The following is a 27765-nucleotide window of genomic DNA, read 5'->3' on the forward strand; positions in this document are numbered from 1 at the left end:
TGTTGTCTGTCATAATAACTGTTGATTGTGTTAGCTGTTGTCTGTATAAATGATGTTGTCTGCATTATTTGTTGTCCGTCATAATAACTGTGGATGGTTTTATTGTTGTATGTCATAATTACTGTTGTTAATGTCAGTCGTTGTCTTGTCATTATAACAGTTGTTAAACTAAGTTGTTGTCAGTCATAATTGCTGTTGTTGGTGTAAGTTGTTGTCTCTCATAACTATTGTTGCTGGTGTAAGTTGTTATCTCTGAAAACTATTGTTGCTGGTGTAAATTGTTGTCAGTTATTATCACAGTTGTTGAACTAAGTTGTTGTCAGTCATAACTACTGTTCTAGGTGTAAGTTGTCATCTGTCACAATTTACTGTTGATAGTGTGATTTATTGTCTGTCATTATAAGTGTTGGCTGTTATTTGTCATAATTACTGTTGCCTGCGTTAGGTTTTTTGTCTGTGATAACTACTGTTGTTAGTGTCATTTGTTGCCTGTAATTAATTACTGTTATCGGCATTATTTCATGTCCGTCGTAATTGGTAGTATAAGCTGCTGTCTGTCAGAAGTACTGTTGATGGGAGTAATTTGGTTTCTATCATAATTACTGTGGATGGTTTAGTTGTTGTCTGTCATGATGAGTGTTGGTGGCATTAGTTGCTGTCTGTCATAATTACCATTGTTGGTGTCAGTTGTTGTCTGTCATTATTACTGCTGCTGAAAGTTGCTGTCACAATTACTGTTGATAGTCTTAGTTGTTGTCTGACATTATTACTGATGGTGGCATTAGTTGCTGTCTGTCATAATTACCATTGTTGGTGTCAGTTGTTGTCTGTCATTATTACTGCTGCTGAAAGTTGCTGTCACAATTACTGCTGATAGTGTTAGTTGTTGTCTGACATAATTACTGTTGTTGGCGCTATTTGTTGCCTGTTACAAAAACACTTGTTGGCGGTATCTGTTGCCGGTCACAATTACTGTTTATGGGGTTAGTTGTTGTATGTCTTTTTATTACAGTTTTTGAAATAAGTGGTTGTCTGCCAAAATAACTGTTGATTGTGTTAGTTTTTGGTCTGTCACAACTACTGTTGTTGGTATAAGTTATTACGTGTCATAATTACAGTTGGTAGTATAAGCTGCTGTCTGTCATAATTACCGTTGATGGGAGTAATTTGTTTTCCATCATAACTATTGTGCATGGTTTAATTGTTGTCGGACATGATTACCTTTTGGTGGTGTTAGTTGCTGTCTGTCATAATTATTGTTGTTGGTGTCAGTTGTTGTCTGTCATTATTACTGATGTTGAAGGTTGTCTGTCAAATTTACTGTTGAGGGTGTCACTTGTTATTTGTCTTCAATACTGTTGTTGTTGTTAGTTGTCTGTCAAAATTACTGTTAGTAGTGATATTTGTAGTCTGTCGTAATAACTGTTGTTGATGAAATTTGTTGTCTGTCTTCAATTCTGTTGTTGGCGTTAGTTGTTGTCTGTCACAATTACTGTTGGTTGTGTGCTTTGTTGTCTGTCATAATAACTGTTGTTAGTTGTTGTCTGTCTTCAATACTGTTGTTGGTGTAAGTTGTTGTCTATCACAATTACTGTTGGTTGTGTGATTTGTTGTCTGTCATTATTATTGTTGTTGGTGAAAATTTTTGTCTGTCTTCATTACTGTTGTTGGTAAAAGTTGTTGTCTGTCTTCAATACTGTTGTTGGTGTAAATTGTTGTCTGTCACAATTACTGATGGTTGTGTGATTTGTTGTCTGTCAAAATAACTGCTGTGGGGGTTATTTGTTATCTATCTTCAAGACTGCTGTTGTTGTAAGTTATTTGTAAAAATTACTGTTGGTAGTGTGATTTGATATTAGTAGGTCAAATTTAGTTGAAAAATTCAAATGCCTTTTTTGGGGGTTTATAAGCAGTCAAAGTACCTACAGCAAAGATGCTTTAGAATAAATTTAAATCTCTCCTCGTTTGTATTAAATATATAAGAAGCAAAACAGACCAAAGTATGAATAATGATGTGCCACTCATTGATTGGTCCTTAGATTTGATGATGAAATAAAAAAAAAAACTCAAACTCGATTTAGCAAACCTGTTTTATCCATAAACAAATATAACTTGCTTCTTGTTATCAAAAGTATTGCACAATTGTTATATTTTGTGCTTACGAGCGGTTGCATACATTAAGGTACGCCACACTCTGTCTTGCAACATTTCAAGCTAGCTGTATGTTCAAGATCTTCAGAAAATTATACATTTACTTGCAGTATGTATCTTGTTATCAGTTTTTGTAATATTTCTTACTATACTGTCAAGATTAGTCAGTTTGTTACAGCCAGCATTCAAAACTACTAATTATATTAAATCATGTCAATTGTTGTAGGTTTCATGATGAGTGGAAGTAGAGTATCGCAAAGTATCAACTCGGGTCATATAATTTCAGATATACAGAGGAAGATGTTTACAAAATGTTGAAAATTTTAATCGACAAATTATTTGTGCAGTGTGGTGGACGTGCTATTCAACTAACGGTTGGCATTCCAATGGGAACAAATTGTGCTCCTTTACTTGCTGACATATTCCGTCACTCTTATGAGACTGATTGTATAGCTGATCTGATCCGAAAGAAAGAATATCGCTTGGCTAGATCCTTTAATCTCAGTTTCGGCTATATAGATGATGTATTATCTTTAAACAATCCTAATTTCCGGGACTTGATACCTCGCATCTACCTTAAAGAATTTGAGATAAAAGATGCTACAGACACTGTGAAGTCAGCCTCATATCTTGACCTACACTTAGAAATCGATAGTAAAGGAAAACTATTGACCAAACTTTATGAAAAACGTGATGACTTTTCATTCAGAATTGTCATATTTCCTTTTTCTATCGCGCTACAACTCTAATAAATAGGCTTCTGGAATAGTTGCAACAAGATTGAAAGTATCCCTACCGATGTTTTATGGTCGTCATCATGAACTCGTGAATCATTATGGTGTACCCATCTGCTACATGAAAACTAATTTATTCAACGGGTCATGGTTTTCCTTTCCTAGTTTGTCTAAACCGGAGTTGACTTTCTATGAGCAACTCGGCGGGTGTTTTAAAACATCATAGGACGCTTACCCTACCGGTGCACCTGGTCCATGCTCCCAGTTTTTAGTAGAGTCCGAGTTCATTTGCTTTTGTTACTTTTATGTATGATTTTAGTTACTTTATGTTCTTTGTTGTGTATGCCTGTTTTCCATGTCTGGTCTTTGTCCCTGGATTACATTCTTTTGATAACCGCTATAAGCTTGGTTCCCTTGATTACTCTTCCAAAGTCATAGCAAACGAGCCTCAGCGATCTGATGTTGGAAAGAAATAAAGTGAATTTATATGTTGCGATATTTAACTTTCATGAGTCACTTTATTTTTACTATATTTCCTTTGGAACATTTTGGCTGCTTAAGTAGCACTCCAGCTAAGGAGCATGCAAAATGCGATTCATGAGTAAAAAGCCTAAATATCTTATATTTTTTATATTTTATTCGAATTGCCATTGTAAACAGAAATTAACATTCAGTTTTTTCATATCACTCGTGCTATTAGGAGATACAAAATTATATAGAATGCACTGTAGATTCCAAAATTAAAGCTGCATTAGCTGTAATTTTCGTAATTTTTTTATTTCTGTTGAAAAATGCCTTAACTTTGAATTATTTCTACGAAATTGTATAATTTCATTTAATATCCACAAATAAAATGCTTTAAATACATGAAATAGTTGTCTAAATATTTATTGTCTTGCAAGACAAAACATTGACCTAGATAAAAACGTATGCATGTGACTTCTAGTGACTTTAATACACATATGTGCTGTAAGGGTCGCTTTTGTTTAAAAAAAAAACAAATCTGATTGAAAAGCAAAAGTGGTTAATCAATGGCAAGGAAGACCGTAGGACTCAACCCGTAAAAAAAAAGGTTCGAATATAATGCAAGGATCCTTTTGAAATTTACGTATTGTGATATAATATGGCACAAATATGGTCAGTAACTGTCATTATGTGTTTGAAAACCAATCAAGAAATAGATGAATCTTCTTTGATTAAAAACAACGTTGTTTTCACAATATTCTGTAGGTATTATAGACAGCTATTGCTTCAATTGCATTACTACAAACATATTTCATTTGATCAGCAAAATTCAGTAGAATCAAAACTGAACAAATATGGCAGCTAATGCAGTTTTAAGGGAGATAACCCTGTAAATGGCACTCAAATACAATATAATCTATGAGATTTTCCGTTTTGATTATCTCCTAAAAGCAGGCAGATTTGAATGATTAATTACACATTTCATAGTTTAAACCCATTAATCAACTAAATAACGAAAATAAAAATATGTAGACTTTTTGGGGTGTATCACATTTTTCAGATTCTTCATGATTCTAACAAGACGGCTTCTTAATAATCGGCATCTGTCATGACCGAAGTTTTAGCAATCCCCCGTCTATGACGTCGGCGGAAGAACGTTCGAAATGTAACAAATATTGCACAATCACACAACAAACCAATCGCAGCCGCGAGTTTTTGATATCATAATTTCAAATCACATAAATAAAGGTGTAATATCGGGAATGTCTAGCCGTCAACGAAGTAATTATAAAGTATTGTATTGTAGTGACTAGCCATTGACGTTGAATCGCTTTTTCTTAATATATGATTCAAATGATTTTTATAATCCCTAACCACGGGACGAATCATACGTTCATCAAACTAAATCCATTGCAGAAAGGGTATGGCATTCACATGCATTTACTATACGTTCTATTTCATGTCTATACATTTATGTATCTATACTTTTCATGAGTCATATTCGCATATTTTTATCAAATTTGTAGAAGTTATGTATTCACGAAACATAACTGAGAAAACAGAAATATAGATCACGTGAGGAAAACCAACAAAGCTAAATAACCATTTATCAATTAAAAACATTTTTTTTTGTTTTATTGATTAGTTCTGGCCAGTTTAATCATATTTCTATATAAGTTTGTTATATGTTCTAATTATTTGTATTCTCCGTATTTATGTAATCTTTTAAGTGGTGCTTTCTTTTATATTGGATTTTGGTGCTATATAAATAACGCGCATTTACATATATTAGTTAATATCTCCAATATGAATTTCCTGTTATAAATAAGCAATTACCACGGAAGGGTTAACAGGTAGACTCTTCTTATATGTTGCAACTGTTGCATAATAAAATTAGTCTATTATCAACAGGGAAATATATATAAGCTATTTATCACAGATGCACTTTATACCTACGTTAAATGTATTAGCTCAATGCGTCAAAAACAAATTCTTCAGTCACTTTTTGATGTTGCCTTAATGTAACTAAAGCAATTTATAAATTTTAGTCAGATTTATGTTATTGAATGTTTTGGGTTATACGTTTATACGTTTTTGTATTTGATCAAGGCCGCTACCGGAGTTCTTTATAGCTTTTGGGTTGACTAATGATCGGCCCTTACATTATACATAATACGACAAATAATAGTTTCCTTCTTATTTGATTTATATTTGATGCAGTTCGATCTATTTTTAGTCGTAATTGCTGCTCAGAGATTTTTTCAGAGAACCTTTATTAAATCAATAAGATATCATGAGTATAGCGAAATGAATCTGACGCACACAAATCTTTAAAATAGCATTTTACAGGGTTTTTCAACTTATTTAGTTTTACTTTTATAATATACAAAATGTTTCCTGTTAAAAGATAATATTTGTACATCAAGACTTTACCATTTAACGTAGTATCTAGGAAACGTTATAGCATAGTAAGTCAATTGAAGTACATTTCTAAATGCGAATTATGCAAAAGCAGTCTATTGGTAATATCTTTTACCCAAACATTTCGCATGGCGCTTGAATATAATGGCACGTCGTAAAAATCAATAAAGAGCCGAAATATTATTACAAGAGAGTTAAGTATGGACTAACGCAAATCATAAAATGGACATTGTTTAGCTTAATTACATTGTGTTCTTACAAAGCTCCAAAATGAATAACTTTTATCAGTTTTAAACTTTTATTGGATCTGATGATATAGTTACAGGGAACAAATATGATCTGTCTTTATTCTTTAGAATCATACACAGAAGGGATCAGTTTTAAAAAAGAATCACATTAACTTGGCATCATCAGCTCCTTTCATCGAAGTCAAAAGAAAAAAAAACTGGACTATAACGGGCAGACAAATGAGCAGTAATTGTTGCTTTAGAGGACATGCCGTTAGATATCTTTGTAGAATCTGTATACCCTAAACCTTTTCATGGTTTCAACACCTGGATTTATTGCATACATTCCTGGTAAGTTTTTTTTGTAGTATAAATAAATTGTTTTTAGAGGAAGTCGTCATAAATGAAGTCAATGCGAATTATGCCTTTGACCACAAAACACTGAGAGCCTGATTTCACTCTGACAGGAAGTTAACTTGTAACACCAAGTTTAATATACAGCAAGGATCTTTTACACTTCGTATCTTCAAGGGCGCTTACCCTACCGGTGCACCAGGTCCATGCTCCCAGTTTTTAGTGGAGTCCGAGTTGCTCATTTACTTTGGTTACTTTGTATGTATGATTTTAGTTACTCTTATGTTCTTTGTTGTGTATGTCTATTTTCCTTCTCCCTGGATTACATTCTTTTGATTACCGCTATAACCTTGGTTCCCTTGATTATTCTTTCAACATCATTGAATGTTGCTCGCTTTTAAAGTTCTGTTAAGCTGTGGAGTGTATTTTACTTGTTCCTAATTATTATAACTGTCACGTGGGTATTCTCTCAAAGTTCAAGTTGACGTTTTAATGAATAATCAAGGGAACAAATGTTAAAGTAGTAATCAAAAGAATCCAGGGGCAAAGACCAGGATGTTGGTCAGACGGTTATGGTATTCTATGTATTTTGCAGACTGATGTTGTGATTCATGTGAAAAAAACAGTCAGGTATTTTTATTGACGTGCTAGATATGTCATTAGTTGAATGAAATGTTGCAATACTGGTGCGTTAGTTAGACATATGGTGTAACCACTTGAACAGATGTGACTTTGGTGTATTAGTCAAATGTGGTGACCTGTCGATCTCTTTTGACTTTGACTCGATGAATTATGTAATCCACACTGGCGCATTAAATAGAAATTTAGGTGACTCAATGCTCTGTTGTGACTTTGAAAAATGAAGTGATCCTAGCTCTGACATTTTATTACAATGGTGCATAAGATACCAATATGAAGGGACCATTTGATCTGTTGTGACTTTGATGCATAAAACATATGAGATCATCCTAAAACATGCTCTGACCAATATGTCCGTAGTGTCTGTATGATGTACAGATGGTGCTGACAAACAACAAAACACCTTTACATATCTGTGTTCACGTTTAGATGTATTTAACAGACAGACAGGTGTATATAAAAGGTCAATTAGACACTGCATATCAACCCCTAGAGCGCTAGTCCCTTGTGTGTAGATGTTGTACGGATGGAATAGACAAATAACGAAACACCTTTGCATACCTGGATTCACTTTTATATACATTTAACAGACAGACAGGTGTTTTTAACAGGTGAATTAGACAGTGCATATCAACCCCTAGAGCTCTGGTCCTTTGTGTATGGTGTACTGATTGAAGTGCCTTGAAAGAGGCAGTTAAGTATAGTTCAATCTAAAAATCATGCAATTTCAAAAATAATTTATGTAAATATTTTGAACACAGCTATTTAGGTTTGAAAACCAGTAAATAAAGTATACAAATATTTCATATAAAATTTAGGTTTGAAAACCAGTAAATAAAGTATACAAATATTTCATATAAAATTTGTACATCCAAGTAACACTTTAATTACTAGGCAGTTAACACAGACCTCTACATGGTTTTTTAAATAGAGCAATACTTTAAAGTGAATGCACTGAAAAAAGAACTCGGTGACATTTTATATAGAATTATCACAGAAATTACAAGTACATGTATTTAAAACTAAAACAACTAAAACAGAACAATAAATCACATACAGTGAACATTACAGAGAGTTATTTACAATAAAAAAGTTTGATAATGAAATAAATATAAATTAAAACAGAATTATAAATCACCTACACATTACATTACAAAGAGCTATTTACAGAAAAATTAAAAAATACAAATTTTTTCATCAAATCTTAAAAATATTTACATTTTCTGTTTCAGTCAATGCACTGAGTAAAACAAGACCCCACAAGTGATGTCAAATATCAGATATAAAAATATTACACCAACATGAAAAAAATCTATTTTCCTCATTCGAAACACTGAATTGAATAAAACAAGATCCCCCAAGTGATGTCAAAAACTTGGAATTAAAAAGACATTCAGTTTCTAGTGAAAAACAATATGTATAATTTATAGAGATCTGACTAATAGTCATCAATATTTTATGTGACTCTTTAAAAGGTTTCTGAGAGTTTCATTGTATGTTACTTCTAAAGGTGTTCGACCCCAACACCTGTGTAGGATCAGCATTTCTATCTAACAACAATTGTACAATATCGGTATGACCTTCATTATGCACATAATGCAATAAATCTTTATGTTCATTCATTACTTCCTGAATATTTCCACCTTTATTTATTAACAGTTTTACAATATTAAGATGACCATAAAGACATGTATAATACAAAGCTTTCTGAATGTCAGCACCTTTAGTTATTAACTGACATATAATATCAGTATGACCTTCCTCACACACTTCATACAATAAATCTTTATGTTCATTCATTACTTCCTGAATATTTCCCCCTTTAGTTTTTAATAGGTTTACAAAATTAAGATAACCATAACGACATGTATAATACAAAGCTTTCTGAATGTCAGCACAATTAGTTATTAACAGTTCTATAATATCAGTATAACCTCTCCTACACACATGATACAATAAATCTTTATTTTCATTCATTACCTCCTGAATATTTCCACCTTTAATTATTAACAGTTTTACAATATTAAGATGACCATAAAGACATGCATAATACAAAGCTTTCTGAATGTCAGCACAATTAGTTATGAACAGTTCTATAATATCAGTATGACCACTCCAACACACATGACACAATAAATCTTTATGTTCATTCATTACTTCCTGAATATTTCCACCTTTAATTATTAACAGTTTTACAATATTAAGATGACCATAAAGACATGCATAATACAAAGCTTTCTGAATGTCAGCACCTTTAGTTATTAACAGTTCTATAATATCAGTATGACCACTCCAACACACATGATACAATAAATCTTTATGTTCATTCATTACTTCCTGAATATTTCCACCTTTAATTATTAACAGTTTTACAATATTAAGATGACCATAAAGACATGTATAATACAAAGCTTTCTGAATGTCAGCACCTTTAGTTATTAACTGACATATAATATCAGTATGACCTTCCTCACACACTTCATACAATAAATCTTTATGTTCATTCATTACTTCCTGAATATTTCCCCCTTTAGTTATTAATAGGTTTACAAAATTAAGATAACCATAACGACATGTATAATACAAAGATTTCTGAATGTCAGCACAATTAGTTATTAACAGTTCTATAATATCAGTATGACCTTCCTTACACACATCACACAATAAATCTGTATATTCATTCATTACTTTCTGAATATTTCCCCCTTTAGTTATTAATAGGTTTACAAAATTAAGATAACCATAAAGACATGTACAATACAAAGCTTTCTGAATGTCAGCACAATTAGTTATTAACAGTTCTACAATATCAATATGACCTCTCCTACACACTTCATACAATAAATATTTATGTTCATTCATTAATTCCTGAATATTTCCACCTTTAGTTATTAATAGGTCTACAAAATTAAGATAACCATAACGACATGTATAATACAAAGCTTCCTGAATGTCAGCACAATTAGTTATTAACAGTTCTACAATATCAGTATGACCTCCCTCACACATATCATACAATAAATATTTATGTTCATTCATTACTTCCTGAATATTTCCACCTTTAGTTATTAATAGGTCTACAAAATTAAGATAACCATAATGACATGTATAATACAAAGCTTTCTGAATGTCAGCACAATTAGTTATTAACAGTTCTATAATATCAGAATAACTTTCCTCACACACATCACACAAAAAATATTTATGTTCATTCATTACTTCCTGCATATATCCACCTTTAGTTATTAACAGTTTTACAATATTAAGACGACCATAATGACATGAATAATAGAAAGCTTTCTGAATGTCAGCACCTTTAGTTATTAACTGACATATAATATCAGTATGACCTTCCTCACACACTCTATACAATAAATCTTTATGTTCATTCATTACTTCCTGAATATTTCCACCTTTAGTTATTAACAGTTTTACAATATTATAATGACCATAAAGACATGTATAATACAAAGCTTTCTGAATGTCAGCACCTTTAGTTATTAACAGTTCTATAATATCAGTATGACCTCTCCTACACACATCATACAATAAATCTTTATGTTCATTCATTACTTCCTGAATATTTCCACCTTTAGTTATTAACAGTTTTACAATATCAGTATGACCTCTCCAACACACTCTATACAATAAATCTTTATGTTCATTCATTACTTCCTGAATATTTCCACCTTTAGTTATTAACAGTTTTACAATATTAAGATGACCATAAAGACATGTATAATACAAAGCTTTCTGAATGTCAGCACCTTCAGTTATTAACAGTTTTACAATATTAAGATGACCATTTATACAACTATAGAACAATGATGTTCTTCTACGACTATCTTTTTTGGTTAAATTACATTCTATAGAAATGAGATATTTAACTAATTGACAAAAACCGATCTTTGATGCTTCAATCAGTGGTGTAGTAATATAATGAAAGGAGTGCATGAATACATGATGTTTGATTACACTTTTCATACATTTATCATCTAATTCAAGAAATAATGTTTTACATGATTCTTTGTTCTGTTCTATGTATCTCATCACTTTGTCTTGATAACTTTGTTCTTTTAATTGTTGGTTGTAAAATAAGGATTTTCCATCTTGTTCTTTGAGATCTTTGAATATTCTGTCAAAGTAAAGGTGTTCATCTTCTTTTGATAAATACAAATAGGAATCATCTTGTTCTGGAAAAACACTTTTAAATCTGAATTTTTCAGCTATGAATGATGAAGGTGAATATGTAATGAAAAGTTCTGAAAGTTGACGACCACAAGCAACAGCAACCATATCATACAGTTTATCATGGGCTATTGTGTATACTGATCCTATTTTCTTAACATATGATCCATCAAGACGTTTATATGTATCACTTAACTGCTTTCTCTCCATCTCAACACCAAGATTTATTTTGAAATTATTTACTATGTTAGTAACTTTCTGTCTCATATTTTCTGGTATTCTTCTAGGATTTATATATGTTTCATCAAATCCATCATTAAATAGTACACATAGAATTAAAGCACAGAACTCAGTTTTGTCGGTTTCTATCCTTATCTTTATATCATTCATAATATTTTCAATTGGAGATTTGAAAATTTCAGTAACTTCCTCGACTGATTTTCCTTTTGACATCTTACAAAGTAAAGGAAAATAAGGATACTTGTCCAATTCATCTAATGTCCATATATCATACGCAGATAGATTTGTGTATCTTTCTATCATTTTAACTCTTTCATCATGATTCAGTTGATGCTCTTTTGATTCTAAATCACATGAGTGTTCAGTGAATATCTTCAATGACTTGAATTTTGTATCCTTGAATATGTGTAGGCGGCATGAGACAAGAATTTTTATGTGTCCATGTTTTCTTTCTTTAGCTTCTTGTTTATCTGTCCTGACTGGTTGAAGAAGTTGTTTAATCTCATCTGCCTTGTCATACCATGTCTGCAAGTCTTGTTTGTTAATAAAGTTCTTCCCACAGATATCATCTACTACAAAAACCTGATTCTTCTTCATATCTCGGTTTTGTATGATATCTGCAGGACAGGATATAAATGTAATGATATCATATCCTTTCTTTTTATTTAATTCTAGTGCCACATGGTGTATTATGGATGACTTCCCAGACCCAGAACTTCCAGTAACTACAACAACATCTTCTTTTTCGATCAATTTGGCCACATATTCTGTTGCCCTGGTAACCGTAAACATTGCTTCCTCTTTTTCCCATCCTTCTATATTCATTTTGTGTTTTTCTGAAATCAGATTAAACATTTCAATAATTTTTATGTGATCATTTAGATAATATACATGTTAATTCCACAACATTACTAGATTATTCAATATTTGTTTACAAGATGAGCACTAGAAACTCCTGAGAGTTCAAACAATACCAATTTATCGCTGTTTTGCTGAAGTGTAAGATATTAGCTTTCTTTCATTTTCAGTTTTCCACTCTTTAACATGTGAGTTTTATAAGCGCTTTAAAGTTTCCTATCGTGACCATTTTTGGTGGACTTCTATGTGACGTCGCGTATGTTATGCAGCTATACGATAATTTTCTTTCTCACTTGAATGGCGTTAAGGGATTTTAAACAGAATAATGATAATGATATATATAATGATTCAAAATTATATTTTATTGTGTCTGTTGGAATACATAAAACTAAAAATACCTTACCAATTCCAACCACAATCTTACTGACATAAATAGTATTTCCTAACAAATTTAAAATGCAATTATTTAGTCCCATGTAGGTTTTGATTGCGTCCTAATCTTCTAAATCTTCTTTTAATATTTGAAGTGTCAGTCATATGAACTGTTGTTGGTTTAAGTTGTTGTCTGTCATAATTACTGTTGTTGGTGTCAGTTGTTGTCTGTCATATTTACTGTTGTTGGTGTCAGTCGTTGCCTGTCATAATTACTGTTGTCGGTGATAGTTATTGATTGTCGTAACTATTGTTGCTAGTGTAAATTGTTGTCTATCATTATTACAGTTGTTGTCTGCCACAATTACTGTTGATAGTGTGATTTGTTGCCTGTCATAATGATTTTTGATGGTTTTTGGTTGTTGTCTGTCATAACTAAAGTTGTTGGTGTAAGTTTATACTTGTTATAATTACAGTTGGTAGTGATAGCTGTTGTCAGTGTAAATTGTTGTCTGTCATTATGACTTTGTCAGTGTTAGTTGTTATTTGCCATAATTACTGTTTTTGGTGTAAGTTGGTGTCCGTCATAATTACTGTTATTGGTGTAAGTTGTTGTCTGCCATAATTACTGTCATTGTTGTAAGATGTTGTCTGTCATAACTAAAGTTGTTGGGGTCAGTTGTTGTCTGTCATTATAATTTTGATGGTGTTAGTTGTTGTCTGTCATATCTACAGTTGTTGGTGTAAGTTATTACTTGTCATAATTACATTTGGTAGTGATAGCTGTTGTCAGTGTAAATTGTGGTCTGTCATTATGACTTTGTCAGTGTAAATTGTGGTCTGTCATTATTACTTTGTCAGTGTTGGTTGTTGTCTGTCATACAAGGTGTTCACATTATTTGTACTGCGGACGTTGCTATTTTTTCTAAATACCTTTGTTTTTTTTAGATAAATAAGTTGGTCCTATAATACATGTTTTATAGCTTATTATCTTACCTCGTCTTTTATTTAATATCTCAATAGATTCTTTTGCTTCTTTTATGTCTTCTTTTACTTCTTCCATTTCTTTATTTACTTTTTGACTGACCTAAAAATCAGGAATCAAGTAATTATGTAAATTCACTCACATTGTTCTGTCGTTTTACTGCAGTCAAACTTTCATGTAAATATGTTCATAACTCCAGCTTCTACCTAACATCAAGTCTTTATATAATCATATTTTCTGTTAATTTCTCTCAACATGTTATCAAGTGAATTATTGTGTCTTACTTTTGTTACAAATGCTTCCCACAGCTTTATATGAAACAGCCCTGACATCGGGTTTGAGCTTGCAATAAACAAAACCCTCCCCTGCAGCCTCGTTTACTCATTAAAACCATTTTTTAAATCTAAACCCAGAAATTATCCATGGTGCTCTTTCATCAAAAAAAAAAAATTACATCTTGGATTAATTTTTAATGTATTCTTACATTCTCCAACTGATGCATTCTCTCTGAATGATCTGTTATCATCTCGTTTACCACAGATAGTTCCTTTTTTATCTTTTGGATATCTACAGGAATGTCTGCCAGAAGTTTAACATGACTGATAAGATATTGCACTTGTTTCTGTATTTCTGTTAAACAAACAGATTCAGGACTCGTTCCCTCTATAAACTTTTTACCTAGAAAATAAAAAAAAAGAACATGGTGAATTTGTATCATGCCATCTGATAAATTTTGCAACGTATTATAATAATACCATGATGCAAGAAACTTTACATGTGTATTTACTCTAAATAGAAAGTAACTATCATTCTACACTACGGCTAACGACTATTTTGACGATTAACTTTTCCAGTGGTGAGTGTGGGCAATGGTGGACAATTTGTGTCCATCCTTGGACATGTTCCAACCGGCCCACGGTGAACACATGGTTGGTCTCTGTCCACGTTGCCCACGCACTCTGGTGGCCACTTTCAAATCTTGTTTCGTTATAACAGGAATAGGAGTTAAAACTCATTGTTACGTAACAATCATTACGATCCTGTTGTATTATAAGAAGCGAACTATCGGTAACAATATTTCACAGGTGTCAATAGAGCTTCTTTATAATTGATAGTCATCAATTACCTGTGGGTGGGATTAAAACGTGAGCATTTGCCAACAAATGGAATAAATACAGGAAATTGTGGTAACCTTTGATAGGTCCAATTTGATCTCTTTAATTGACAGTTAATCAATTAACGGTAGCGGCAGGTTTTAATACAGTGCATAACTCTTATACTGTGCTATATTTTATTCGATGTATTTGTCATTTGAGCACGCAAAAAAATGTCAATTATATCATGCTGGTTCTAATGGAGAAAGATTTACAAAAGCATAACTATGCCTGTTTCTGGATCCTATATCTATCATATTTGTATGTATGTTATCACAATTATGATTATATGAAAATAAAATATATTTGAACTAATACAGTGCAGCACTATCACTTGTTAAAAAATAAATTGTGTTATAGAAGAAATTTTGATTTAACGTTAATCAAGTGTTACTTGTTGGATTTGAATATATTCAGAAATATTGAATAGTTAAACATAACTTATATGAATTTGGAAACAACAAGTAAGATGAATTCTGAGAAAAATACTTTAACGGCCATGTGATGGAAAAAGTGCAACCTCCTTTTGCTTATCAGCTAAGATTGGATGTGCAGCCCCTTTGAAAGATGACACTATTTACAACAGCATCCCCTTTTACAGCACTGCATTATTTTGCTATGAATTTCTCCTGGTGGCTAAAGATGAAGGTGTTCTATCTCGGACCTTTGATTGACAGGTAATCAATTAAATAAAATGTCAAGGGTGTGATTTTAAGTAAAGATGCAGTAACGTTGACTGACATGTAATAAATTATAGGAATATTGAGGGTGTGGTTTAAAGAATTGTGAACTGAAACTGAACAGTTAACAACACTTACTTGTTCCTTAGAAGACGTATTGATATAGGTGATTTAATATTGATTAGACTTTCGTGAACACATGTACCAACATTGAGGGGTAATAATTTTTTTTTCCAACTACCGTAGAGAAAATAAACGAGATATACGATGAGTGCAACCTTCATGAAATTCGAAAATAAAATCGAACTGTGGGCTGGTGTTACAAATTTTAAATATGTTAAAATTTGAATAGTACTCTCTACTATGAATAATCTAATATGTATCCATTTCAATAACTACAGGTGAAAGGCAAAATAATGCAAAAATACGAAATTTTCAAACTCATTTTTGTCCCATTTTAGTATTGAAATTTATTGGAGATTTTCAGAAAAAAAAAGGCCTAAGAAGTCGGCACACCAGTGTAAATAAAGATATATATATATAGTTAGTCATAAAATTCATACTAGAAGAATTTATTTTTTTTTATCAGATTATATCTGGGGGATTCAAACACTATTTTGTATTTTATAATGGATTTTTTATGGTGAAATTTTGATTTAAAAATATAACTTTAGATGTCCCTAATATGCCCCTGTAATCATAAAACATTAAATTATGTTTCTTTTTATTCTTTAAGCTAATGTTACCAAACAATTCATTCTCGTTAATTAGCATATTGGCTGAGTGTGACATGCTCAGGTATTAAGAAGTGACATTACACGGGTAATACTGATTTAACTAATTAAGTTTACATTGTAAACACATTGATTAATTTGATTTCTAGGTGGTTATGATATGAAAATCACAAATACTTTACAAGATTATTACGTTTAGTAAAAAGAAAAAAATACTTGTATTGAGCATGATTTAACAAGAACAATGAACATTTAAATATATCATTCACCTATTTATATATTCATTAACTAACAATGGATATTTCGAAAATGAAAGTAATAATGTTTTTGGAATAAAGTTTCAGAAGATTCTAAAAAAATTACGAGATTTCAAAATAAAACACTTTAAAAGAAATCCATTTTCGAAATGCATTTTGATTAATAACTTGACATGCACAGATTTTAGGGAATTACATGTAAATTGATTTTAATTAAAAAGTCTGAGCCGTAAAATGAAAAGTTACGATTTAAATCAACAGTTATAAAAAAAATTAAGAAAGCATAATTTTATATTTCTATATGCCTCTTAAAGTTACATGTGTTTTGAATGACAGTGTCGAATTTAAATACTTTCAAGTATTATTACTCTTATTATTATCTATGCAAGTAAGGCACGTTGTTCGTCAATCGCTAATTGTTGAAGTGTCAACGAAATGTCAATTTATCTCATACGATGCTCAAAACACAGGGACACACCTTTTGATAAAACGTGAAACACATTGATTGGTCGACGATATTACAAAGGCGTTTATCAAATTTGCATAAGAAATTGATTCACTCCAAGCATTTTTATAGTTATTGGTTTAAAATACTTTGGGTTTTTTTTTAGAATTATTGTGTAAGAAAACCATCAGTGAAATGAGTAGTTCGCAAGTACTCAATTTTCTTGAACATTTTAATTTACAATTTGTATGCTACTGTTATTATATAATAACAGAACTAATCGTAGTCAAAATTGTTGAACTAAGTGAAGAAAAAAACAGAAGAAATAAGTCGTTCAATTGTCTGTGGTGAGCTAAATCTAAAAGAACTACCGGGTAACTGCATATTCAGCTTAAGAGGGGAAATTTTTACCCATCACTATATTTGGCTAACGTGTGCTCGGATAATACACGGTTAAATCCGTTGCCATTCGAAAACTCGTGAACTACGCTGTTCAATAATTCCGGATCATATATTGTCTTCCAACGATGCTTCACCCCTTCTAATTTTGCTGAAATGACACGATATCGAAATTAGTTATTTACAGACCGTATGTTAAAGTTGCACATATTTTCTTCAAATCCGCTCTTTCACTAAGAAAATACAACTACGTAAAATAGGTTGTCAGTAAAATATGGAGTTTGCAAATACTCTATTTTCTTGAACATCGTAATTTAACAATCTGGTGACAGGTCAGGTGTACAATATTATTACATGTTACATGTAGCAACTAGAAATGATAAAATTAAGGCCTTATGAATTTCTTTAAAAATTATATCAACTTCGGTTTCCAATTAATCCAGGTTTACATTTTGATGATACTAAATAATGGTAGACTTAAGTACGATGTGGGCCATAAGAAATAGAAAAAAAAAACAAACAAAATAAAAAAAAAAACAAGAGTTTAAAGCATTTAATTCATATAAAACCTAATTAAATTAATTCCTAAGTAAACACCTAGTGGTGTCACAATTTTGGCTTGAGGCCAATTATACATGAAAGAAAATTGATTCTAACAGTCAAGGTAATGATTGACACATTGTTATTTTATTTGTCAACCGTTTGAACTCTGTAATAGAATTGCCGATCATGATTTAAATCCAATCAACAGGTTATCACGCATCCACCAGAAACCGTGGGCTTAGACACTATACTGTCCATCTGACACGGTGGGCAAGTGGGCGTCTGTCCACCGTGGGCATTAAGGGTGGGCAAAGCGTGGATAACTTGATTTGTCCACAATGGGCGAGTGGCATCGTCAAAATAATTGTTAGCTGTAGTGTATATGTATCCAATAAACTCTGTGTAAGGGGTAATAACAATGTGTGTTTGTGTTTGTTTTAAAAGCAACCCAAACAATTGTGTGACCTTGAGCTATGAACTCTGAAATGAGTTTTGTTTTGTTTAGTTTTTTTTTTTCAAATTTCTAATCAATATTCTGTCTCCATTTATTTTGTTTCTGACGTTTGTAAACCATTTGACCTTGTTTTTACTGGACTTGACCTTATGAATTTCCTTTAATTTTAAACCTTAACCCTTAAACCAAATGAAGGTAATCCATAATGTTAAAAGTCTTACCATTTTGGTTCCATTTGTACAGTTCAGTAATGACTTGGTTTTCCTCTTGGCTTGTCAGACCCAGACTCCTGATGAATCTATCCATTAGTTTAACACAGACTTGGTAATTTATGTCATCCCACTTTGAAAAATCACAGTGGGCCCAGAAGTTCCGTACATCTGACCTGACCTACAAACATAAAATGTGATATGCATCCCTTTCATAGTGGGCCCTGATAGAAGTTTTGTACCTCTGACCTGACCTACAATTCATAAAAAAGTTACACATGTACCTACAAAAAACTCAAAGTGGGTACAGAATTTCCTTACCACTGATCTGACCTACATTACACACAATGTTACACATACCCATAATGTAATGGGCATTAAAAGGAGCTCTGTACCCCTGACTTGACCTCAAAGGTATATAATGTTACATGTACATAGATGTAAATCACAGTGCCTCCAGAAGTTCCTTACCTAAGATCTGACCTTCAATGTATGAAGTGTTACATGTACCTTAACCACAGTGAGTCCAGAAGTTCAGTATTTCTAGCCTCGATCATTTGATTAGGGGATTAAAAAAGCCCTGTGCAGTAATTTTATTCCAGCTTGCTTTATAGTATGAGTTTTGCACATCATTGAAAACCGTATGGTGACCCGTTGAACATTGATTTCTCGTCACTTAGTGTTTGTGGATGATTGTCTCATTGGCTGTTGAAATTTGTGTAGGAAAATCTAATGCAAGGTGTTGTTAATGGGGTTCTTGACAGGGAAAATCATGAAAAAAAAATAACGAAATTGTTTTAAAATGTGAGAAACAGATACTACTTCAGTGTCTTGTAGATTTAAAGATTTATACACTCTTGATTGTCAAATCAAACTTTTTAACTATCTTGAGTGTAGAAATATTTTGATCCAATTATAACTGAAGGAGAGTCTATATTTTGTTAAAACTTCTTGCTAATAAGAATACTATTATATCTGCAATGAAACATTTCTATCAACCTCTTTAAAATATCTCAAATCCCGTCCCAAGTCTTAACATACCTTTTTAGCACAGTCTTCTCCTTTTGGACATATTCCTGTGTTGATAATTATCCCAAGCAGTGCAGATGAATCGCATGTGTCATCGAATGCATTATACTGTGCCATGTGTGTTTGCAGGAAAAGTTTGGACAGGTCGACTGGACTTGTTACATTATAGTTATACTGATTTAGATGTTTCCGTCCATGTACATTATTACTATTGATGGCTTCATAATTTAGCCAGGTACCATTATGCCTTGTTAACTGACTTCTGTAAACCTGGTTTTCTATTTTATTTGCATTCTTCAGAGTTTGCCAGAGCTGGTCAAGTCTTGGTGCAACATACTTCCTCAAAACAGGGGAAATAATTGTGTGTAAGCTTATTCCTATAAGTATCCACCTTTTCTTATTTTTATCTAAATCACAAAGACTTCCTGTAATAACAACATATCAAATATTATTTTCGGTACTCTACTGATTGCAGCAAAATTTTCTTAATGGAAGGTTATCCTGAGTTCAATTCATAATGAACAATATATGTAATATTTTTAGTATGTAGAATGTCCTCATTTTCTCAAAGACAACCTTAAATAAACATACTTCTCAGGGGATCTGTGAGCCACTGAATATTACCCAGTTTTCCCCTAAAGTGTATTCTTTCTAAAGTCGGTAAACAGAAAATAGTTGTCGGACAGGACCAAAATCGGTAAGCAGGATATCAGAACCCATTCATGAGACTGCATACCAAATAACAAGAGGCTGTGAACAGTAAAATTGTTATCAACAAATTAACATTTGTTTTTGTATAATTTTGAAAATAAACTTAAAGTCTGTAAACATGAAGTAGTTGTCTGATAGAAACAAAATTGATAAAATAGGACGACAAACTGAGGCTGCATACCAAATATCAAATGGCTGTCAGATCTGTAGATCCAGAGGAAAAATTTACGGATGGAATGAAAGATAGCTAGCTATAATACATACACCTTGTTTGGTATAAGGGGTCTAAAATTTCAATATAAAAAACATAGGTCAATGAACTTAATTTTGAGATACTTGAGGTTAAAGAGTGAATTTTAGAGAGATTTCCTTTTATTATTTTGGTCTCCTCTTGGTAAAGTCAGCCATGACCATAGCAAATCAAAATTACCCATAGCAGCTCTATTAAGAGTGGGAACATTCATAGCAAGTTTTGTTCTAATTGGTCAAGTAGTGTCAGAGCCAATGATTTCTGGAATAATATTCCTACTACATGTACTAGGCAGTACTATATATAATACACATGATACAAGCTTACTTAAGATAATCATAATTGTGTATAGTAATAAAGTGATATATAGCTTACATGAAAAATGAAATGGAAGGCCTGTAATTTCACCAATAAAGAAGAATAACAGTTCAACAAAGTTTGTAGGAAATTTGTCGACAGGTTTCAGGAATTGAGTCCACAAAGTGTTCTACGGTGTGGAGAAAAACCCGATGAAGATGCATGTAACTTAAGAATGAATTTATTAAAGAGATTCCGGAACCCATTCATACTCTTTCTGAAAATTTCAATACCTACCAAATTTAGCTAAACTCAGCTGTTTTTGAGTTATACAATGTTATATGTGAAATTCCGCAATTTGACCTCTATGGTCTATTTTTAATAACACAAGCTATTTTTTTTTTACAAGATCAAAAATCCCCATGCAAGGTGCCATGTAATCTACGAAACAGTTATGTAAAGTTCAAATTCAATCTATTCAGTAGTTTCAGGGAAGATTTTCCACGTTGAAAATTTAAAATTTGGTGAAAAAATCCATTTCAGAACGAAGAACCCATACATCCTTCGATGGGTCTGTCTGAAAATGGTCATAGGTTAATCTCATAATGCTGAACAATTTTACCCCTCCCCAGATTTTAGCTAAACCCAACTGTTTTTGAGTTATCTGCAAAATGACTCAAAATTTTACCTCTATAGTCTGTTTTATTAACAGCCAGGATGTTTTAGCAAGATCAAAATCCTGACACAAGGGTTGTTAAAAATACCTTATGGAACATTCATGCAAAATTGTGTTACAATCTGTCAAGTGGTTTCAGATCAAAGAAGATGTTGAAAAAGTTTACAAACGGCAACGACAGGGACAGGCACAAAGTGATGACAATAAAAATTCTTTTTTAAAATACATATTACTTTTATGTTATTTCAATCACTACTTGTGAACTGAAAATATAATGTCTGTATGATTTTGTCAGAAGAGAAAAGAATACTCTGTGAACAAAGTATGACCTTCAGTAAGATTAAGACTTCTTATTCATAAATGAATATTATATACAATGTACCACAAAATTTCAGAGCTGAGGCCTGAAAACTCAAAATCCCTTCAAGCAGATAAGCTGGAATTGTCCTCACAAACAAAAACAAGCTTTAAGCATCAAAGCTAGGTAATTCATTGAGTTTCATTTCATTCAGGAGGAGTTGCAAACAAGTCATCAGATAAAGATTTGCTAAAAATTGCCTAATAAGTCAAACAGCTACATTTTTGCAATTTTTGCCCCAACATAAATTCCCGACAATACGCACATCTCAATATGGTAATTTAACACTCCATCACGTTTCATGAAAATCCAGCGAGTTGTTGAGAAGAAGTTGTAGACAACTTATAAGACCAAGTTATGCTTAAAAGTGCCCAAGTCCATCAGCCATCATTTATACAATTTTTGCCCAAAAATAAATTCTTGACAGTATTCATACCTCCATGTGGTTATATTACACCAACAAAGTTTCACAATAATGCTAAAAGCTGCATAGTGAATAGTTAAGACAGAGAGTCAGACATACAGTGTGAAACCTATATACATGTACGTACATGTACCCCCAAATTTCGCTTGCAGGGGATATAACAATTCAACGAAGTTCCATAAAATATTGTTTGTAGGGTTCTCAATAGGACTTGTCACTTTTTGGAAAGGTGAGTCCCAGATGAACTAAGTGGGTCCCACCCTTGTCCAGGTTAAAAAAGCAGTTGGAACGCTATATTCATTATTTTAGTGCGTACATATTACTACATACATGTATGTAATACAATCACACAAAACCATTTCCCATTGCAATTATGCCTGTCATCCATATCAAATTGTGTAGAGCAAACTCAGCATCTTTTTTTTTTATTAAAAACAAACTTATTCTGTTTGCTGGCTTCATGACATAACTTAATACATAATGTGAATTTAGTTCCATGTAACTACATACCTGACAACTTTTGAAAATCCCCATGGGGATTTCTATGCAGGACACAGTGTGAACTCACATTTTCGGGGCAAACTTTGCAAATTGCATGGGCTTGCTGTAGTAATGTATGACTGAGACAATCACTGTAGCATTAAAAGGCCTTTTTCAGTTGAACAACATGTGCATGAACTATAATATATTGAAGTTTGTAAGCCCCCTATTTTGTGTTGGATCCCTCCCAACCTAATTAAATTTCTGTCTTTTATAAAATTCCAAAAAAAAAATAAATGAAGAAATTTTTATTTACACTCAAATTCAGTAATTTTTCTAGCGCTCGTCATTTTTGTCAATGATGAAAGACTTTCCAACATGACGAAAATAATCTGGTTTCATTTCGTCACATGAAATCTTTGAAAGTACAAAATATACTAAGAACTGTATCAGGTGGAGAAAGTGTCAATTTTATTACCCCAAGCTAATTACAACTCGGAACAGGTGTCAAAAAATTGTGTAAACAATCATCTAATTCGCCAATTACACTAATCACAGACGTGGAGTAAATGTCGACCTCTTGACCATTCAAGCTTGACTTTAATGCACACGGTAAAAGCCAATAAAGTTAATATGCTGGTACAAAATTTCTGCTGGGGAAATAACTGTATTTCCTGTTAACTTTATATCAAAATGACATAAAAAGTTATTTATTAATGTGGGCTATTTGGTCAGAACACAAGTGGCACTCTATTTTGTAGATGCATGTCCGACTATTAACAATCTTGAAAATATAATTTATGCTATGAATGAACTCCACAGATACCAAAACCATAAAAATATAACAGTGAAATAATGACTTAATTTTGTAATTAACTTGGATCCTAAAATCACAATTGAAATTATGCTAAAAATAGTATTTCATGAGGCAACATAGGGGAAATATCTATTTGAGAATATTTATATCCGTCCAATGTATGAATGTATAACTGGTGCATGTTAAGGCAGATCGTATCTATACCTACACTGTGATAGATGTATTTTTATCTTTCTACAAAAGATGGCCATGCAGAAAACAGCATTTTTTTCTATATTAAAAAAAATTAAAATTATGACAGGGATGTATAGAATAATATTATGTAGACCCTGATTAAGTTTAAGAGTGTTAAAAAATTGATGATTCTTAAAGGCCGTTTTCTTTTATTAATTCAAATCTCAGGTATATTTGCTATTTTGGATTGTCTGGAAAACATGTTCACATAACAGTAAAAATGTGCTTTATTCATATGCAATGTACATTTTAGTTTTACTTAATGTCTTTACACAGTGCTGTAAACAGATTATACTGAAATATCTTATGTCAGATGCAAATACTACCGGTACTTTAAAAGAATGTACCATTAAAATGGTCCTCATTTTCTCATGTCAAAGTGACTAAAGCTTCTGAAATCCTAGAAAATGCCCTAGAAATTAATTTCTACCATTTGAAAATACATTTTGCAAATATTTTTTTCTTCCCATTGGTATCAGTTGATAGGGAGATAGACTTCAAGCTATGAAGATGAAGAATTACATTACTGTATGTTAAATTGCCGCACTAGGCCTAATTTGGAATATGGGACAGTAGGATGCAGTATTAAGAAAGTAGTTAGTTTGATAATAGATAAAAAATTACATGGGCATCTGTTACTTTTCATTTAATGCATATTATGAGGTGCAGCATATGAGGAAATGTAACAAATATTCAAGAATATTGATACTGAATTTCCAAAATCGGGGAAAATAATGCACTGTTGAATTCACAGGAAATGTGTAGACTGCAGGGGAGGTAACTCATTTTGTATAACCAATGATAATTTAAAACTTGGTTTTCACACGTGGTTCTACAAATTTGAGACCTGTTAAAATGACAGTATTGTCAAATTAATTGTGGAGTAGAAATTAATCTACAGAAAATGGTTGGATGTTCACAAAATAGTGGTATATCCAATCAGGATTCATTTTCTAATAGTCAAACCCTAGTCAGCTGATTGCTCCTTGGAGATTATTTGCCTGTCATAAAATGAACCCTTACCTGTTAAGACAGCAATTAACACCTTTTGTCTGGTTTATGACTCTTCTAATTAAAGAAATGGCATTCAAAAATATTTGTCACTTTTTTTTTACCATATACTTCGTAACTTAATTTTGTTTTGTAAAAAAAATCATACGATGAACATCATATGTAAATAACTTTGTAAATATCCGGTTGTCAAAAAACAGAGTTTTCAATGATTTTTAGGATAGTTTTAATGACTTTTTAATAAATTACTGATATTGTGGAGATGCGTCCTGTGGACGCAAGATGTTTGAATTTGGCGCGTCCAGCAAGTTTTTCTTGCATCCAGGACGTGTGTATGCGCCTGACCGAGAACCAGACAAATCCCAAACTTTCACCCCCTAAATCAATTCTACCTTCCATTTGGTGGTATTTGGTATTGCATCCTAAGATAAAAAATTCAAAGGAATTCAGTTACTTATATTCTTCAAGTTATTGTCAGGACATACATGTAAGAAAGATGCTTGTTTCTGGTCCTTAGTTTCTTAATGGTTTAAGTCGCAACCCCATTCAGTCCAGGACTTCCCTTTATTTTGTGGTTGGACATTTTATCAATTATTGTCAGGACATCATGAAAACCCTAATTCCAAAACAATGCAAGTCATGAACCCAATTATCAATATTAGATTCACTTTTGAAGTATGGAGCATTGATTTATAATTTTATAAAGATATATAATATACTCAAGTTATTGTACACACATAAAATTACCAGAGGAAAGGAAGGCAACCACCACAACAAGGGCAACGGCATGATACAACCACCACAACAAAGCCAAGCGCAACGGTTTTCACTATGGTATAACAAATTTAATTTTCAGCCTTAAACACATTCACACCAAATTAAACTACATTCCAAAAGAAAAAAGCTTCTATAATTACCTGTTATCTTGGCAACTTTAGCTTGAACTTCATCAAGCTGTCTATCTATTTCATCTGTTAATGGTCTCTTTATACCAGATGTGCCTGCCATACTACTGATATGTTTGGTGCTATCAAACTTCAATTTTTACCCATAAACTCCACGTACAAGAAACATCGGCGACTTTACTTTACAGCTATGTCTAAAAAAATAAAAAATAATCTATTGTTTATTTTATCCTTGTCACTTGACATGTGTATATTCATGTACATCTAATTACTCTTAATACATTTCACACGTATCACAGACTTAAACATCTTGTCAAATAAATACATGAAAAACTAGACATTGCCCCTAACATGATAAATACCCCCTGGTCCTGTTGAAACCATTAGAGACAAAATTCTGATAGACACTTTATACTGGATACAATTTTTATGGGGATAGGCAAAGCACTTATGACATTCAATTTTGCTGCCATTTCTGTAAACCCAACATCCCAACAGAAATTAGTAATATTTTTTCGTTGCTGTTGACAACACAATAACAAACTACAAATCTACTTTAAACATAAATTCCCTAACATATGCATACTCTAGTATGGTAATTGAATTATACATTTAGTTTCATAACAATCCTGCAAGGTGTTGAAGAGGAGTTGTGGACAACGTGAGACCAACATTTGCTGAAACATCCCTTAGTCCATCAGGCAACTTTTTGCCAAATCATTAATTCCTGACAGTATCTACATCTCCATATGGTTATATATAAATACTACATCCCACAAATTTCCTAACAATGGTGCAGGCTGATTGGAAAATAGTTCAGACAGACAGACAAGTTGAAACCTACATATAAAAACCTCATCTCTGATCCTGGGGAACAAACAAATATCAATATTAAATAATGCTTTTGTATATATGTACAGTGGGCGCAACATGGAATTAACGGTTGATACTTTATTTATTTTTTTTTATAAATCAATGAGAAGCAGTAGCTCAAATTAATATACTACATGGAAAGTAAGTTCGCCGCAGCACTGTTTATTTCTTTAGTCCTCTAGCTACTAGGTTATTTTGAATTGCGCATCTTTGGCGGGGCAACAAACTTTAAATGTAATTAAAAACAGATTTTGGTTGTATATATACATTATTTGTTTAAGAATGTTCTGCATTTAAAAACATAAGAGAGTTTTGAAGCTGTTCTGGGATTGAAATTGTTCCACTGTAAGGTCACGATTTTAGAAGTTTGATTTCGAAATTATCAACTACACCGTCTTTAAAAGAAAAAATGGAATGTGATGTTTTACTACAATATTATACATAGTAAACATTGTTGAAGAGTTTTTATGCGGCTGTAACCAAGTTACGCCATGTATTTAAATATTTTGCGGGTTGCTATGTGAAAATACAAGTTTTTAAAGGTATTAAAACATGACAATTTTGTTCTAATTTTGTAAATATGTCCCAGTTCCGCTATAGTTTGAAAACACAAAGTTTATTATGAAGTTCATGATAAAAAAAAACCCTGCAGAGTACAAGAATATTGAAATTTGTTAAAATATGGGTGTGAATTCTAATTTTTTTATAAAATATAGATAAATCACACGCGCGTAGTTTGGAGCCGGAGATGTCATGATTCATTCCTTGTAACCGGATCTTTTGCGCCAACGGAATAAAATATATATCATAAGAGCCACATCATTGGCACAATAGACCTGTAATTTACGTGGAGGTCTTGGTTGGAACTAAACATAGTAATATTCAAAATACTCTAAAAGATTGAGTTATTGTTAACAATAATTCATATTTGTTGCAGATCAGGTGTACCAAGGACATTCTATCTAGTCAATTATTGTGACTTAGGTGATTTATTGCTTTCGAAAATACAAATTTAATGTTGTTTCACTTAATTTGAAATGCCTATAATACGTTTATTTTGTCAAAATTTTATTTGAAATTACCAAATCTGCCTCTGAATTTATTTCATTTACACTTCTTGCGCTGCTTCATAAATATCTTCATCAATTAGTTATATATAATAATTTATTCTTCAAGAAACATAATATAATA

At 32.1% G+C, this 27765-nt stretch overlaps 1 protein-coding gene across 1 annotated transcript; it reads right to left on the reverse strand.

Moving 5' to 3' along the window:
• Positions 1–8236: 8236 nt before the first annotated feature.
• On the reverse strand, positions 8237–25881 carry LOC148597010 (uncharacterized). The gene is made up of 6 exons (XM_088564361.1): positions 25714–25881; positions 19551–19963; positions 18522–18690; positions 14119–14312; positions 13646–13736; positions 8237–12255 (listed from the first exon to the last, which is right to left on the reverse strand). The coding sequence occupies exons 1-6, from the start codon at positions 25802–25804 to the stop codon at positions 8480–8482; spliced, it is 4734 nt and encodes a 1577-aa protein (XP_088420487.1). The 5' UTR covers positions 25805–25881; the 3' UTR covers positions 8237–8479.
• Positions 25882–27765: the final 1884 nt, after the last annotated feature.

The sequence above is a fragment of the Perna viridis genome, chromosome 15 (assembly GCF_037379345.1).
Source record: "Perna viridis isolate PV_CMFRI_1.1 ecotype Kerala chromosome 15, ASM3737934v1, whole genome shotgun sequence".
In the NCBI taxonomy this organism is placed as follows: Eukaryota; Metazoa; Mollusca; class Bivalvia; order Mytilida; family Mytilidae; genus Perna; species Perna viridis.